Here is an 18262-nt window from a genome sequence, read left to right on the forward strand (position 1 = left end):
GTTGGTCATCGTGCAGCTCTGTTTGTGGTTGGTCATCGTGCAGCTCTGTTTGTGGTTGGTCATCGTGCAGCTCTGTTTGTGGTTGGTCATCGTGCAGCTCTGTTTGTGGTTGGTCATCGTGCTTCCGTGTCTCTGCTTGTGCAGGAGGGAGCTGAGAGAGGGAAATAACACGGTGTAAGAGTTTCAAAGGCAAAAACAACCCCCGGCAGGCTTTGCATCTCTATTGCAGGTGGTAAATTAGAGTGTGTAGAGTTAAGTGGAGCGTGTGTGCAGGCTGAGAAGGGGCTGCTGTGCAGCATGTAACCGCTGTCGGTGCCATAGTAGAGCCGGATGGACAGAGCCACACGTGTGTCCGTCCGTCTATGGCTACAGCCGCCGCCTCCCACCCCCATCGCTCACGTGCTCCCGCGCCGTCATGTGACTCTCGCCTCCTGACCGGAGCGCCTCACAGCGCCGCCTCCATCAGCCAATCGGTTGCGAGCAGCTTCTCTGCCAGCCAATAGGGAGCCTCGATGGGCGGGACTCTGCGGTGCAGGCGGAGGGCCGGGCCGGGCCGACATGGCGCTGCAGTTCGGCGGAGCGGGCGCGGCTGGGGCGGCGGAGGAGCCGGCGCTGGTGGGAGGCAGCTTCGGGACGGCAGACTCGTTCCCTAAAGACTTCGGCTACGGGGAGGAGGAGGAGGAGGCGGAACTGGAAGGCGGCCCTGGGCCTGGAGGACCCGGAGGAGGCGCGGGAGGGCCCGGGGGCGGCGCGGGCGGGGCGGACTCCAAACCGCGGATCCTTCTGATGGGGCTGCGGCGCAGCGGGAAGTCCTCCATCCAGAAGGTGAGGGGAGGCTGAACCCCCCGGCACGGCCGCTGTCGAGGGGCGTTGGGTGGCTGCGTCCTCCGGCGTGGGGTCCATCTGCATCGCCGTGCTGCGGAGCCATCCGTCCCTTCCTTTAGACGGGGTTTGCAAAACACGAGCTAGGTGTTAACCAGCAAACTTGGCCTTTCGAATGCGCTGTCACGGCTTGTCAGCCTTTCAGGATGGTTGTTGTTATATGGGCCCGATGTCCCCCGCTCTGTGTGCAAATATAGTGTGTATATTGATTTGTTTTCTTAGTCTGTGGTGATGTGAACGGCAGCCATCACTGACGGCATCTGTTAGGAAGTTGCTGAGATGGTCAGAGTGCCAAAGGAACACTTGGAAAGGCAAAGTGGAGAAGATCAGCTCTTTGTAGCACATTCCAGGCCTGCCTGCTCTGCTTGTGTTTGCCCGTTGTCACTTGCCTGTATCAGAGCTAACTCCGTGCTTCCAGTTGGATTCTACCTTGGCCTTTTCCTTTGCTTTATCCAAGTTGTGTAGAAACAATAGGGGTTGACTCTAGGAAGAAGAAATGGGGTTTGATCCAGGCTGTGTCCTGGCCAGTGTGAAGGAGGGAGGGAGGACGAGCTCACTGCTTCTCAGAGACTCATCTGCTGTAACCTTTGCTCACAGTTTCTGCCCTTTTCTTTGGGAAAGATGCTGAGCTCCAAAGGAATGCTGATTTCCACAGTGCTTTACAGCCATTCTGCAGACCTTGTGGAGCTTTTAGTCCGTGCAATAAAGCTGGAGCTTATCTAGAACTATTCTTGCTTTTCCGTGCTGTTTAAAACCTCATTCAGGTCCTGGTTTCCTTGTGCTTCTGCCTTGAGAAAGTGCATTACTTTCCCCTTCTCCTTAAAAGTTGAATCTGTGCTGCTTTGGAGCTCATTGAGTGCTGTGCTGCCCACCCAGCTGTGTGTCTTGTCAGGGCTGAAGTCCCAGCAGGGCTTTCTGAGCACAGCAAGAAGAATATTGTTCATTACTGCTAAGTGGGTTACCAGGCAGTGTGAGAACTGTCAGCATTCCTGTAGGGTATCTAAAGGGAGAAGGTCAACCAAGATCGATCAGCTGCTCATGGAAGGCAACGACAGCTATTGCAGACACTGAAAGAGAGATGTTATTTTTATACTTGTATTGCACTTTTGGAGTGGTCTGATTCTGTTGGTCCATAATGCTGAGTGTCAGACTAAAGCAGTTTGCATGGGAGTTTCTAAGACTGGAAATGAACCATTCTTAAAGGCTTGCAGTTGCTTAATTAACACAGGCTTTATAGCTGATGTGGTTTGGCTAATGGAGCAAAATTGGAAGAAACTGTTAGAAAATACCCAGTGTGTCTCTGTCTTTAGATAGCATCATTACTTAAACTTGTAAGAACGATGGGCTGTGTGTTAGCGCTCGGTTCTGGTTGGCAATAGGTTATGTGCTTGGCTGATGGAGGAATCAGTCTGTGCACCAAAAGGGTCAACTGAAACTGTACACTTTAGAATATAGGATAAACCTATTTGTTCGAAGTTCTGTGACTTGAATCCTGCAATCTCTTGCGCTGAGACAAAGTCAAGACTGTTATTCGTATTCTCTTTAACAGGTGGTGTTTCACAAAATGTCTCCAAATGAGACTCTGTTCTTGGAAAGCACCAACAAGATCTACAAGGATGATATTTCCAACAGTTCCTTTGTGAATTTCCAGATATGGGATTTTCCAGGGCAGATGGACTTTTTTGATCCGACATTTGATTATGAGATGATCTTCAGAGGAACAGGTGCTCTAATATATGTTATTGACGCTCAGGTAAATACAAATCCCTAAGAATTGTGAAGAAGTTTCCTTTTGCTTTGTGAGAAGAATGATCGGGAGTGTATTGTAGGATAAGATTCGTTGTGTATGAAAGGATGTGTTGGCAATTGCTTTTAGTTTTGTGAATCGATTATGTGGAATGTAAATCCCCATTTGAGATAGTGGAAAGTGGCAAGTACTCTGAGCACGAGCAGTGAGAATCTGATCTGTTAGATGACCTGAATCACCCGATTATCTCTTTCCTCTGCTTTTGATTGCTATGGAGCTCACGTAGTGTCAGCACGCCTCTGATTTCGATGTCATGGGAATGGCCCTGTTAGGTTTCTGGTAGCTTCTAGTGAACTTAGGAATTGCACCGATGGAGAGTTCCTGGTTGTTGGGACCGCCTTGGAGATCAGTGCTGCGCTGTGCTGGAGTTGAAGCGTAACCACCTTTTGCTATGAAGCCTAGTTTTGTATAACTGAGCCTTGCATAGCTAATGAAACAGAATCTAAGCTGCGTGGATTTCTGATTCTCCAAGGTATTCTCTTCTACCAAACTTCTGTTTAATTACAGAAGTGAAATGAAGTGGTTTTTTTGGCACTGAATGGGATAGTTATGGAAGATAAAGCCTTTTCATTCATTCCTGCCAAAACTTGTTCACAGGATGACTATATGGAAGCTTTAACAAGACTCCACATCACAGTTTCAAAGGCCTACAAGGTCAACCCAGAAATGAACTTTGAAGTTTTTATTCATAAAGTGGATGGTTTATCAGACGACCATAAAATAGAAACTCAGAGGGATATTCATCAGAGAGCTAATGACGACCTCACAGACGCCGGGCTTGAAAAACTTCACCTTAGGTGAGTTATGTATTCCTGCAAATGTGATTCTGCTGTTGCTTGTATGCGTGCAGACTGATGTCTTTGACATGTGGTCGTGGACTGGAATGAGGTCTTGTTTATTTCTTGAAACCACAGAATGCTCTCCTGAATCTGGCCCTATCTGCCATTCTTCATTCAGGTAGCTAGCTATCAGATTCCACTCAGACTTCTTCATAAGCTCATATTCACAATTCAAGACCCTCTTGCCCAGCTTTCATTCTGTTCATGAGGCCAAACTTGGGCAGGTGGCCTGGAGGGGTGGGCAACACAGTGTCATTTTTTTTTCTCTCTTTTTACTGCTGTTTTGATTCTTGTGGAGCCTGCAAACATGGCCAGCATCTCAGTGTGACAAAATAGAAGGTTGGGAGAAGGACTCACTGAAACCTCGTTAAGCACTTATTTCCTTTGCCTTAAGTATTCTGGTAGGCTAAGCGTGTTGTAAAAACGTTTGCACAATTTTCTCTCTCTGTTCTCACATCTGCAGATGAGGAGAGCGTGTTATGTTCATTCCTGTCTCTCAGAAGTGAGTTTCTTGACAGAGCAGTTACAGTTGTTTGTGATAGAGCATCTCGGTTGACTCATCAGACTTGAGTGGTAGAAAGCAAAGCTTTATCATCTACTGCGGTTCTGATGGACTCACAGATCTCTCCTCTTTTTTCCTCCCTCCTGCCTTGCCCTCTCTCAGCTTTTATTTGACCAGCATCTACGACCACTCAATATTTGAAGCCTTCAGTAAAGTGGTACAGAAGCTCATTCCGCAACTGCCAACACTGGAAAATCTACTAAATATCTTTATATCAGTAAGTGGTGATCATACAGAATTCTAAGTGAAGTAATGTGGAACTGTGAAGCAATTCCTTCTGCTCAGATGTAAACTGTGTGCTCTGAATATTGCTTCTGTTTGGAGCTTCTGAATTGGTTGTTTAAAACGCTTCTTGCTGTTAGGAATGTGAAAGTATATGAATTGTACCTGAAATGTAAACATTCATCCAAATTCTTTCTCTTTCTGAAGAATTCAGGCATTGAAAAAGCTTTTCTCTTCGATGTAGTCAGCAAAATCTACATTGCAACGGACAGTTCCCCTGTGGACATGCAGTCGTATGAGTTGTGCTGTGACATGATTGATGTTGTGATAGATGTTTCCTGTATATATGGGTAAGTGATGAATACTCTTAGGAAAAAAGGTCCTTGCAAGCTGTAGGGCAGACTGCACAGGTGCTGTTTGCTGCACCATCTTGCAGTGTGCAGTCGGTTGCTCTGTGGAGCACATTTGTTCTGCGAGCAACTGGAGTGAAGCCAAACGATTTGGCAGCTGGGTTAAGTTTCTCATCAATTTTTCCCCCTCCATTTGACATTAAGAGGCAAGTGTCTCATGTACAGTACGAGTATTGCTCTGTCTCATTTGGCATGGTCAGCCCGGCCTTGCTGACTGTAAGGTTTGTCTTATTGCTTTGTTAGCTGTGATTTGTTGTTATGTGGCTTCAGTTCCAAACAGTCCATGGCAGGAGCTTATTGTCTGACTGTTCCCATTAAAGTGGGTGCTGTGAGTCATCCTGAAGGTTCTGTCCTTACCACTGCTCTTCATGCTCCTATGAGACTTGCCTTCAATAGTTATGAGGGTGACCTGTAGAAATACGTAGAGTATAACATCTTATATTTAGCCTTTTAATGATCTGCTTCAAGTGACTAAACAGGCCAGATGACTGAACAGACCAGTACTTGGCTTAGAATATATCTTATGAGTATCTCATACAGCAAAAGGATGCGGACCTTTGTATTAATTTATTCAAAGTAACTGTGCTGAGATGTTACTCCATTGAAGTTTATACCAGATTTGCCTTAAACCTTCAAACCTGTTCCTGGATATCTTAATGTGGTACTAGGTGCTGTGAGATAGTGTGTAGCACTGGCTCTTAGGTTTGAAGGTACAACCCGTGTGCTATACTGTATTCACTAAGAGTGCTGGGAACAGTATCAACTAAACAGACACAGTTGGTAGCTTGTATCAAAGGGATGCATGCTGGTAACTTGCTGGTAACTATTCAGATAATATAGGTTGTATGTAGCCAAGCCTTATCTTCTGTTTAGGCCTGGCTTTCCTGTAATGCTGGGGACGCTTCAGTGGTGAAAATGGTCTTACTTTCAGCACAGGACTTAATACAGCTATAAGTTCTTTGCTTGCTTGCCATTCAGTATGGGCATTATTCTTCTCACTGCATTTCATAGGCATTGAGTATTTGCTCTGAAGTTACTGCAGCGTATCTTATTAAGTTACACCTTGGGTCAACTCATTCTTTCTTAGGTTAAAAGAAGATGGCACTGGAAGTGCTTATGATAAAGAGTCAATGGCAATTATCAAGCTCAATAACACAACGGTCCTGTACTTAAAGGAAGTAACAAAGTTCTTGGCGTTAGTTTGCATTCTTAGAGAAGAAAGTTTTGAGCGCAAAGGTAAGAGCTTCCTCCATTTGCGTGGCTTTTATCTACTGATTTCTATCAACTGTAAGATATTAATAAGGCTTTACAAGTCACTTTCATGTAATTAAATTTGTTTAATTTCTTCTGGGAGGGATTTTCTCCCTTCTTAGAGATGAAAAGATCTTATTTTTGTTCTTGTGAATCAGTGCCTTAATTGATGTCCTCCTGTTGAAATGACTTGGGTAGCTAATGAGGCCTTGTCATTACCACCTGCTGTAGTGCTGTCAGTTATGTTCTGCTTGACAAGCTGCTGTGTTGTGATAACCATATTCTCCATTACCTCTGTTGCATTCCTATAACCTTTTTAACATATGACTGGGGAAATGGACAGTGGTGGGCTAGCAAAGTATACGGTAGGAATGTAGAGCAGTATTTAATGCATTGCAGGCTTAACCAGTTGTATAGTTGCTCGGACCTTTAGAATGCAATTGGTACGAATGGTCTTGCATATGTTATGGGATAGAAATGAAATCCTAAGCCTTGATTTTGAAGTACTGAGCTTAAATGATGATGATGTTTACCTTGGCGTTTATGGGCTGTTCAGAAGGTGGAAGGCAGATGTATTTTAACTGTACTCTGTTTGGTCTTGAAAGCTTCACTCAGCACAGTTAGGATATACATCAGTGACACCATCAAAGAGGAGGACAACATTAAAGTGATGGTTGAGCTGTACTACCATGTTTAACTGTTCCATGTGTTAGAACGTTTTTGGGGTGGGTGGAGTCTTGTGTTGTCCCCTTATCTGCTCTTTAATTATAAATGCAAACCTTGCATTCCAAACGAGCACCTTGTTTTTATCAAAAGAGACAATCTAAGCAAAGTCTGGCATTAGTCAAACTTCACCATTAGACGCCATGAATCCGAATTCACACCACAGCAAGCAACAAAATAGCTGTATGTTAGATGAAACTTACATTGATTTTGAAGCTCTGTTGACTACATAAATGCGCCAAGCTGAGCAGCTTTTCCTTTCCCCCCCCTCCTCCTTTTTGACAGGTCTGATAGATTACAATTTCCACTGCTTCCGCAAAGCCATTCACGAGGTCTTCGAGGTAGGTGTTGCCTCCCACCGAGTCTGCAACCATCAAGCCAGCGCCTCCAGTCTGAAGGCAGTGACGCACAACGGCACACCCAGGAATGCAGTCTAGAGGAAAACTAAAAGACATTGGATAGACTTGTCAGCTCTTCAATCCAAAGCTTTGTGGAACAAGAGAAAAGTAGTCTGAAAGCCTGCAGTGCGTTTCACAGGAGAAGAGTGGCCTTAAGTGTGGCACCGCAGCTTGTAACTCATGTCGGACAGCTGGAACTACTGTAAAAATACTTTCAGGCCAGTGGTGTTAGAAATGTCAGTTTGAAACCACCTCTATCACAAGTGCAGCGGTATTTCAGTTTGGAGTCCTGTTCTAACAGTCTGTTTATGACTGATTGTCCTGGTCAAAACTTCAGAATGGTTGAGTTGATTTTAATGTGAAACACCAAATTGTCGTTTTCTCAGCCTGTTTTTTTTCGGGGGGTTGTTTGGTAGAATATCCAGTTTTGCTTAAGTTGAACCTTTTGTCCTGCAGAACGTTGTCAGAGTTGATCGAGGGGCCTGTGAAACCCATGCTTTTAGTTGTGTGGCTCGCAAGTCATCCCATGAAGTTCTCACTCTCCATGGTTTGCTCAGAGTATCCTTGGGAATCCTGTACCTGTGCAGTGGATGCGAGGCAGAGCTCTGTTGTCATGATTCACTGTTTGCTTGGAGAACTGAGCTGCAGTTTCATTTGAGGAGATGGTGATACTTGGCCTTTGGACAAGCTCTCAGTGTACCCCCCTTTGATGGAAGGGCAATGCTAACAGCAGAAATAAATCACCCGCTCTCTTTTGCAAAACCACGGGTGTCATAAATCTGAGTCATCCCATTCACCAAACGAATGCTGACTGAACTGAAATGTCTGCCATCTGCTGGAGCAAAGCAACCAGGCTCAGCCCTTTCCAAGTGAAGAAGTGACCACGTTCCTGGCTTCTGATGGTGGGATCTCTTTTCATCCTGTCTGATAATCATGACAAGCTTTAGGAAAACATCTGGAGGTTGTTCTCCTTGCGCAGCGATTAAATATCAGGGTGCCACAACCTACTGATAATACCTGACACTCGAGGGGTTGATTCTGCGTTGTGGCAAACAGCTTCTTGTTTGTCACCATGCGACCCGAATGGAATAGTGTATTTTCTGTTTTTATGAGTGCTGGCCGTCATATTATGGGAAGCGTATCGGAGCAGTCTTCATCTAATTTATTGGTAACATTGCTGCAGATGTCATATTGTACATCAGCCTTGTTATATGCAGTAAGCTTGGCTATTGGCCTACAAAGATCTTGCCACTTTCTGCCTATCCCTGTGTGTGTGTAGGTGTTCCAAAGCCACTGGACCAACTGACTACAAGTGCCACTATAAAGATGTCCACAAGAAGGTCTGTAACTGTAAGCGATCTCTGTGACTGTTTGTATTTATGTGGTCAGACATAACCACAAAATTGCTTCTGTGCTTCTAGAATGGATTTTCATTGAACTATGTACAATTGAATATACATGCATTTACATTAGGGTGTACGCACATACCATGTAAATGTTGTTTTTTTTCTTTTGTTTTAAAGCTGTTATGTGATGCTCAGTACCTAAAGGATTTGCTCCAAATTTAACTCAAGTCAGTATGAGACTCAGCAATTCAGATGCTTTAGTTCAGGTCTCTATGGGCAGTTGTTCTGAACCTGGGCCCCTTTTTGGCAATGGACTGCAGGGTTTTGTAAGGGTTTGCCACAGGCTTGCAAGGTTTTTTTGTGGCTTGCAAAGTCTGTGGCAGCATTCAGGTACTTGAGGTGAGGGGAGGAGTAAGAGGTAAGATGGCAGGAGGTAACAAGTCATTCCCACTTCTGTAGTTTCTCATGTTCTGGGTACATGCGTTCCTCTCTTTGTCTTCACTGTACATGATTCCGTGCTAATAAAATGAGAAAGATCTCCTATTGCTTGTGTGTGTGTGTGATTATTCTTTATTAGAAAGAAACCCTCCAGGTTGGCTGTGTCAGCTTTGAGCACCCGCGGGCAGCAGATGGCACCCTCGTATCACAGCTACAAGGAGCCCTATAGAAGTGTTTCTTAAGGAGCAATGTTCTCATTCCTTAACAGCTGAGCTTGGCTTCACATGTTGCTATCCTGCTTGGCCTTGATTACAGCTGTGTTAATAAATCAGCCTCGGCTTGTTGCAGGCTCACCAGTTGTCCCTATGGATTTGGCTGCTCGTCCAACACTACCAGCAAAGGTGGGGCTGATGGAGCAGGTGCAGCCACTGAGCAGTGCTGGGTGTTTCCTTGTGACACACCGAGGTTCCCTGATGAGGTTTACGAGGTCCTGCTTTGTTTTGGTAGCAGGGAATGCAGCTGTGCTTGCAGCCCTGTGGATGTGATGGAGGATGAAATCTTGTCCTGGCTGCTTTCTTTATTTCTGTCCTCGATCCACATTTTTGTGTTATAAAGTTCAAGTTTCCATTGCTGCTATTTTAACTTTAGATAACTCAACTTCTTTTTCTTCTTTTCCCTCAGCAACCAGCTTGGTAAATCAGACCTCGTTATGCTGATTTAGCTCTGTGACACCTGGTCAGGCAGGGGGAGAAAAGCAGCCAGGCATGCTCAGAAGGAAAGGAAGCAGTTAACACTGCTCAGCCCTGAAGCAGGAGGTCAGAATGATGCTGGGGGCTGCAGCTGGGCATTAGGAGAGCAGGTTTAACGCCCAGCAGTAGAGGGCCTGGATCTGGAGATCATTTTTGCCTTCACAGTGTGGCTGTATGGAGATGAGTGCATTGCTCTGAAGTGTGCTGCAATCCAAAGCAGGATTTCCTTCCTTTGAAAACTGGCTTACATGGAACAGGTAAGTGTTGGGTCTTTCATATTTACTTTTCTTTCCTATCTGGGGAGCAGCGGCTGTCCCTGTCTGCCCATAGCTGGTTTCTTATGTGTGTTTCTCAGGATGGAGTTCTTATTGTTGTTCCCCATCTATGTATGTTCCCTACTGTCATTTAGGCTTGTTTAACTGCTGTTTCGTGACCTGAAACCAATAAGGAGTAAAAAAGAGAATATCTCCATTGATTAAAATCTGTTTTACTACACGTTTTCGATAATTTTGATGACTGTTGGAAGCAAGTAGAAAACAACCTTGTTTCCCAACTTACTGTTCAGTAATGACCCCTTGAAGCCACGAGTTGTGCTTCCAGTCCCTTGTTGGTGGGCACTTTGGTTGTGTGTGTGTTGGCTGGGCCGTGTGGGACAGCAGCGTGCTCCAGCCATCTTCAGAGCTCTTGGCAGCCATCTTGCTTTGAAGATGGTATCAAAGCACCATTTGGAGGCCAGAGGTTGGGTGACCTGGAAGGCGATCAGGTTTGCAGTGGTTGTCTTCTTATTAATATGCTACTTCATGCAAATAATGATGCTAATATCTTCTTGTAAATGGCACCGTGTGGAGCTTTTAACTGCAGTGATGACCACGTTACCTTGGTTCAGGTTATCTAAGCGTTGCCAGGTATCTAAAGAGTGTGTTGGTCTGAGCTGGTTGGTGTTCCTTTATTTCTTCAATGCTATTTGAAGACTGATAAGTGACTAAAAACAAGCAAGATGAAGGCACAGCTCTGTGGCAACCATTCACTTTCTGGTGGAGAAAATCCTCACCTTGTGTGTTTCCTTGGGGGAGTTTAGCTTCTTCCTGTTTAAAGTGAATAATAAGACTTGAAGCTTTTATCATAATGGGGTTAGAAGGGGATGCTCTGCTTTTTATAGCTTTATGTGAAACATAAACATGTGAAACCATTGCAAAACTGGGGAGGAGGTCGTGTTAGAAGGCCAGCCAGAAGAAGCATTTTAGAGCTTTTGGATTGAATTCAAAGGTGATTTCTTGCTGGTATCAGAAAACAGATCAGAGGTGAAACAAAAAGGGCTCATCTGGAAATGAAGTGCTTTGGTGAGGATGGGTTCTCTGTAGGCTTTCTCCATGCTGAGCATAGGGTGTGATGAGCACCCCTCTTCTTAAAGGGTAACTCCATTCTTTTGCTCCCTATTGTAGAAACAGGAAGAGAAGTCAGGGAGTTCAGTGTTTGTTCTCCTGCAGTGGGCAGCACTTCAGGTGTCTGTAATGGGTTTAAAAGAGCCTGTAGTACTGAGCCTCTAATGCCCAGTACTCATCCAGTTCTCTGAGTCCCTTTATCTACAATGCCTGCTCCAAACCATCCATGCTAACAGAAGCATGTGAAACCATCCCACTGCTGGGAATGGGGCTGAGTAAGGAGCACCTGGAGTCCTTTTCCAGGGGTCTGTGATCTCCAAATTCATAAACTTATGTTTTAAATATGCACCAGGAAATGGATACTTACAAACAAGATCAACTCAAATCTCTCTGCTCCTCTGGCTGAATGTGATGCTTTGCAGTTTATCAGCAATGAGTGCTTAGGGCATTGTGGCTGTGTTATGAGCACAAAAGCTCAGTGCTGCTCACCTGCCTTGTGCTGTGTTCTGCCCTGGAGCCAATACAGGGAGAGGAAATGATGAATACAGCAGAACTGACTTCACATCTACAATTAAGGACAATGGTCTGCATAGTAATGAGCATCTTGTTTTCAAGAAAATGTGTGTTTTCTTTATAAATGACCATCTTTTATTGTCACGATTCCTGGGTTCGTAGGGGAGTTATGCTGGGATGCCCACTGAGAATAACAACGTGGTGGTTTTCTCAGCTCAAAACCTTTGGGCTTGGATGTTTGGTCTCCCTATGACCCACAGGCCAGCTGGCTTTGCCCTCTAGATGGCTGTCTTGTTCTCTATTGGAGAGCGTGTGACCCGAGGAGTGTCTGCAAGAGAAAGTTTTGGAGCAGTCACAGCTTTTACATGTTCCCATATTCACAACGCATTTACGGGGCCCTTTAATAAGGGAAGCCAACAACTGTGAGGAAGACATTTCATTTTTATGGTGTCCCTTTTATTTCTGGCAGTCTTTATATATAATGTTTTTTCCTCCTTCTCATACTCAAAGCGGAGTTCTTCTGCCTTTGACAGCACTGATCTGATGGTGTTTAGAAACAACTGTGTAGTTAATTGCTTTTAGAGACAGTTGTTAAGAGATGATGACTTCTATGATTTAGCATTGATTAAAATAATTGCTTTCTGGGAAAGAATCTCTTGTCTAATAAGTTAATGCTTCTGAAGGGGAGATGCTGAGATTATTAAGCATTCTTTGACTGTCATAAAGAAAGATGCTGGTCTCTATAAGTGATGGTAATTAGCACGTTCTGATGGTAACTTTGGCTAGGAGGTGATGGGCTTAATCTGCTTCTCCTACACGCAGCAGGTTGTGACGCTATGGATAAGCAGTTACGCTTACTCTGTGATTAAGGATGAATCATGTTTGGAAATGGTGATGTAAAGCATTCAGTGATCTTATCAGTCATTCATAATAACTCCTATGTCATGCGGAGTTCTTATGGAAAAGAGCAAAGTAATTGGTATCCGTCACATGCACTTGTGTGCAGATCACCATTTCCATGACAGTACCGTGCTTTAATAGAGTCTGTCAGCTTAGCTTAGACCGGAATGGCTCTCAACACATCAGAACACATGAACTGATTATTGATGAAGTTAACTCTAATTTTACAGAGGGTTGTATCACAGAACTCTCTTAGGGACGAAAGGGTGGATACCAAAGGAGTTGAGCATGGTTAGACATGTGGCTTTGGAGGTCATGGGCTGAGGATAACAGCACACTGAAGCAAACATGCAGAGCAACCCCCAGCTCAGCCAGCATGAATAAGGATGCCATGTGAAGTTCATGTTTGGTTTTACTGCATAGCATGCATTTGTTTCAATGGAGTTTCCTGACAATATCTTGTTCAAAATGCCAAGTAAGAGCATAACCTTTTCTCAGACATAATTGAGAATAATACAGTGTGGATCTGAATGCAGCTCTGGATATTCCATTTTGTTATGCGGAGCCCTTAGTTTGTTGCCATAAGCTGCTTATGTGAAATGAAGAAGAAAAGAGGGGAAATGCCATGGCTGCAGGTGTATCTGCAGGTATATCTACAGGTTAACAGCACTTTTGTGACTGTAGGAATATAGGAGAGCTGCCTTTAAAATAGTTCATTTGGACACTGTTGACATTGTGACAGCAGAACAGAGCTGTGGTCTGTGCTGCAGAACTAGTGGCAACATTCAGGTGTTGTAACACATAAAGACCCACCCAAACTCAGTATTAGAAGTCAGCTTAAGTAAGCGTGATTGATTTGAAGGTAGCAGTATCCCACGGAAAGATGCGTGATTGGAACACTTGAGGTTTCCAATCATGTAAAATTAGAGTAGATGTGAGGCGGTGCTGTCATATTCAGTGTTTCTCCGATTACATGGAAATGCTGCTCTTTGGAGATCATTGCTATCTTCAGCATTCTTATTTTTAACGCTTTCCTTTCTCGTGTTTTGCACTTTCCAGTGTCAGTGCTGATAGGGTCTGTATGAGAAGCAATGCAAATCCTGCTGCGTGCCCTTCTTTAGTTTTCTGCTTAGCTTGCAAGTCAATGGCAATGTGAACTGAAGACCTGGATCGTTTGCTATTATAATAAAGGAGCTAAGTATGTTTTTTGGCATTAAAAAAAAACTCCAAACCTACCCCCAAAAGAGAGAGTGATCTGTGTGTGTGAGATGGAAGTGATGTGACTGCATTTTGGCTTCGGTAGCATTCATCAGCTTCCTAGTGTTCATAAATATATATATATCTATATATTATATATATATGGGATAAAAAGCCCTCAGATGTTGGGGGGGACTTAAGAAGTGAATCATCATTTCTTTTTCCTTTTTTTTTCCCCCTTATTAATTCTGCATGGGATTGTAAATGAAGGAGTTCTCTTTGGAGCCGGTGTAGTTGGTTTGAATGAGGATGACTGCGCCTATTTATGAGGGTTTGATATCAGTCTGTTCCTTACCGTATCTGATTCTTCTGCACAATACTGGTTTGGCATCGGTTTTATGACTGCTTCACACCATAAGGTTATTAAACGTGAGCATATGGATCTGTTCTGGCCGCAGCACTAAGCATGGACTGAAGTGCACCGAGTGTCGGGGAGATGGAAAAGGAATAATAAAACAAAAATAGAAAGAAAAGGGGGGGGGGGGGGGGGGAAGAAAAAGAAACCCATAAAATGATAACGAGGGAGCGTGCAGTCCCTCTCAGCAAGCAGCTCAGCAGAGCAGAAGTGTGGCCTCAGTCACGGCACTGCGCCTCATTATGAGAATCCTTCGCCTAAAGGCGCGGAGCAGCGGTGCGGCGCAGCCCCACGCTGGGATGCTGATAGCTCTGAGGCTAATCAGGCAGAGGCTGCTGAAGGCTGGCGCTTGTTTCGTGACAGCCGTACTCAGAGTCAAACGTTAAAGCTATCAGGTCTTGTGACTTCCGTGAGGGCACAAAAAAAAACATCCCGGCTTATTCGCTATGAAATGTGTGGGTTGTTTTTTTTGTTGTTGTTAGGATAATAAAGATTATGGTTGTTATTACCAACCTCGTCTCTTGGGAATGAGGTTGTGTCCTTCTGGGACTGCTGAGGCTCTGATGTCCTGCTGGGTAAAATACTTCTCAGATCTGGATGGGGCTGAGCATTCCTTTTTGGCACTGGGGAAGAGTTCCTTCCTATCGGCTCAGGAAAGTCATTACCAGTGTGACTGTTCTCCCAGTGCTGTCCATCATTATAGTGACAGCACACAGATGATAATGTTAGCTTAGTACCAAAAGCTTTGTCCCTTTTGCTCTTTTTCTATTCCTGATTGCTTCAGCATCTCTGCTTCACAGTTGCCACTTCTATGGAGACAGAGGTATTCTTTGGTCATCTCATAGCATTGCAGACTCTTCATCATAATATCTAAAAGCTTCTTGAACTGCACAGCATTCTAATTTCTGTCACCCACACTGTGCATCCTTAGCTTTATAATAGTGTGTATAACTCTTCATAAATAGAGCACTGCAGTGAACATCTCTGGGTACAGCTGGGGTTCTGCTGCTGTTCAACTGCTGAAGGGTGATGTGAGATGGCTCTGTTGGCAGCAGGTTAAGTGCCTCAGAAGTTTGCCCTATGGGAACTTCAATACATAGACACCTCAGATGCCTCTCAGAGTATGCTTGTGGTTGAATAGAGTGTTGGAGTTTTGGGCTCATAGGTCCCGCTCGTCAACTGAGTGCTGAATGCTTCCTCTCTTTATGCCTATTTGCATGACCTAACTGATAAAACAAGCTCATGCTCACGACGATGTTGGGAATAACAGTTCTGGGTTCCTGGGATTTGTATTTGTCTTGCTTGGAAACATGCACTGTCAACATTCAGAAAGCTGTTTTCTAAGCCAAGCGGTGGTGACACGTGGTTTTATCATCGCGTTTCTCCCATTGATGATATCTGAAATGTAACGAATCTAGGAATGGTTTGAAGAAAAACAGTGTAGGTTGAGATGTGATTAAAGCAGAGATTGTGTAGGGGGGGGGGTGCGTGTGTCTGATATTTAGGCTGCTGTCTTTTACTTGAAATGAATTTGAAATGTAGGATAACTGTACACCCTCATATGTTCCCATGACAATATACTTGACATAAACAGCCTCTACACTTAACTATGGATTTGACCTTCTTGTGGCTGGGTTTAAATATAGTTGAAGATCTGAGCAAAACGAAAGCCCAGATTTGGGTGTGCTTTGTGAATCTGTGTCATCACACCGTAACGATGGAAGCAAACAGACTGCAGATGCTATTCCAGATGCGCACGAGTCTGAACCTTAAATATGTAAAGTAGTACCAGGTAATAGTTTTATTGGTCTGGAGGTTTGAAATATTATGCATAGTAGTTCTATGTATCAGCTGTACCAGGTAAAACGCTGCTGGAGCATTTCGTTTAGCATGTGGACGCTTGCAAAGAGAGCTCCATGTAAAGTTACCCGAGGGACATAAATACAGATTAAAATCTGAGCTGAATGGGAATACAAGGAGTGTGTAATTCTGTGCAGTTTGGGAATACAAATTTTATCAAGCTTTGTAGTTTCCAGGTAGATGATCCATGGATCACCCTATTTTGTGTAAAGTTTTGGCTATATGATCACACTTTCTGTTGTGATATGAATGGTGTAGGGGTGCTTTGTGACTGGCTATTATGATGTGGAATATATGGACAAATGTGCTATTTTGGTTTTGTTTCCTCACTATTTTCTGCCCTAAATTTGTAGAGTTTCTCTGGGCCTGTTGGATCCCAGGTTTCCTCTTCAGTGCAGTTTGTTAGAAGGCAGTACATGGGATGCTCTTCTTGGTTAATTGCTTCTAAGAGCAGGACTTTATAATATACTGTTTTCTGCTTTCTTTTTCTGTATCCCCTCACTCCGTTTTCCACTCAGCAGCCTCCTCTTAAAGAATTCTTTGTTCCATTTCTTAAAGATAAACTCCAGAAGGGCTGATTAAAGGCCCACCTTTAAAAACACCGTGTGGCTGAAGTTGGTGCCTTCTGACTTCCCTTTTGTTTCTCGCTTTGGGCATTATAATTTGATTGAAAAGATGAACATTTTAGTGAAGTATATTATGCTGAGGAAGAAAACATTACTTCTTAATTCTAAATATCTTCTAAATACTGGTAGAATGTGGGAGTTGTTTAACATAATGTTCCAGTTTAGTTATTGTGTAATGGAATAAGAAATCCCAGAGGAGTTTTGTTAGCAAGGTAAGATAGGAACGTATGCGATTCTTATTATTGCAAAAGTTTCCTTAATCATATTATTCAAACTTTTCAATACCCTGTAATGCTTATTAGTGGTTTTTCATTCTCAGCTGTCAGGTAATTCCTTTTGCTAACTCTGGATAAATAGGATTCCCTACACTTTTGGTTTTAGTTATGGATGATGTAGATACGACCAGACAGATGATATAATAAAGAAGTATTGTGTTTTCCACTGTGTTGAACTTAGGGGTTCAAATGTGTTAATGCAATTGATTTGATTGTAATATTTTATAAAAGTTTCTTGCACCAAAATGCTGTTAGTGATTCTTGTTGTCACTGGTTATGAAAGGAAATGGGATGTACTTTGTGCCGCAGTGACAACAGATGATCACGACCTCAAACAGAGAATAGAAATGGTCTCGCGGTTTCTTTTTCTTCCCATTTTCCACTAAGGGCAGAACGTTCACAGAAATCCTTATAATGAGAGGCAGTGAAATAGATTGTCTTCAAAAATCGCACGTGTAAGAACTGAGGAGAAATAAATAAAAACCTTCCAAGATTTGAAGTTTCAGTTTGTTATGCAGTTTCCAGCAGCTGCTTCCCCCTCGGGGCGATGTTTTTCCTCCTATTTCTTTTGTTTGTCAGTTTGAAATTTGATTTGATTCTGAGTCAGAAGTACTCTAAGAGAGAAGTGAGTAAGGAAGGACCTTGAACAGGCTTAGGCAAAATTGCTACAAGTTTTATTTTATTTCTTTAAATCTTATTAGCTTCCTTTTGGTGATAGGGAAGTATCGAGCTTGAGCTCTGTCTTTCAGTATCAAAAGTCTTACGGTGTTCATAGGGGAGGATAATAAATGAAGAGTGCGCTGTTCAAACCTGTAAGTGCATAATGACATATTTCATCAGGAATCTTCAAGTGCAGCACGAGTTCTTAAGATTTGAACTGTATTGATTACTTTTTCTTCTTGGAAATGAAGCAATGGAGATGGAAGGCATTAGCCGGCTGTTGAGGTGTTATGGTCAGGTTGAGTGGTGTTAGGTACAAGTTAATAGAATTTAAGGTCAGAACAGAGTCTACTTAAAACTTGACTTCTCATAACATGTTAGGAGACTTTAAAATGGAGAATAATGGAAATGGGCACCTTAACACTGTATTTCAACTGTTAATTCTTTCTTGAACCCATTAGTGTTTCTAAAAGCATGCTGTGCTTGGCTTTGTTTTTCTGGAGACACAAGGCATTGACCGTGGGTAACCCACTGTTGGAACAGGATCACCTCTGTTATGAAGAAGTGCTATTGCAGTGTTTTGGGCTGCTTTTTTTTTTGGTCAATTTTTTAATGTTTTGTCTGATTTTTATATATTTAGCTCTTTTTTTCAGTCCAGTATTTTTGGATCTTGACATTTTCTTTCCATCAAGATCCATTTAGCTGTGGACCACCCCTCTATGGTCAGCCCTTCTTCTATTGCTGTGCCTTGAGTCTCCTATCCATATCCACCTTTTTTTTTCCCCATCTGGTGAAATTAGAATAGAA

At 43.4% G+C, this 18262-nt stretch overlaps 1 protein-coding gene across 1 annotated transcript; it reads left to right on the forward strand.

Moving 5' to 3' along the window:
* Window positions 1-513: 513 nt before the first annotated feature.
* RRAGC (Ras related GTP binding C) lies at window positions 514-8983 on the forward strand. Its single transcript, XM_072355612.1, has 7 exons — window positions 514-825; window positions 2432-2635; window positions 3287-3486; window positions 4193-4307; window positions 4520-4662; window positions 5810-5958; window positions 6982-8983. Exons 1-7 carry the CDS (start codon window positions 559-561, stop codon window positions 7131-7133), a joined length of 1230 nt encoding a protein of 409 aa, XP_072211713.1. The 5' UTR covers window positions 514-558; the 3' UTR covers window positions 7134-8983.
* The last annotated feature ends 9279 nt before the right edge of the window (window positions 8984-18262 follow it).

The sequence above is a fragment of the Excalfactoria chinensis genome, chromosome 22 (genome assembly GCF_039878825.1).
Source record: "Excalfactoria chinensis isolate bCotChi1 chromosome 22, bCotChi1.hap2, whole genome shotgun sequence".
Classification (NCBI taxonomy): domain Eukaryota; kingdom Metazoa; phylum Chordata; class Aves; order Galliformes; family Phasianidae; genus Excalfactoria; species Excalfactoria chinensis.

Coding starts and splice junctions, on each gene's coding strand:
- RRAGC (XM_072355612.1), top strand. CDS start 559: ATGGCGCTGCAGTTCGGCGGAGCGGGCGCGGCTGGGGCGGCGGAGGAG. Junction 4,663..5,809: donor GATGTTTCCTGTATATATGG/GTAAGTGATGAA, acceptor ATTCTTTCTTAG/GTTAAAAGAAGATGGCACTG. Junction 5,959..6,981: donor AGAAAGTTTTGAGCGCAAAG/GTAAGAGCTTCC, acceptor CCTTTTTGACAG/GTCTGATAGATTACAATTTC.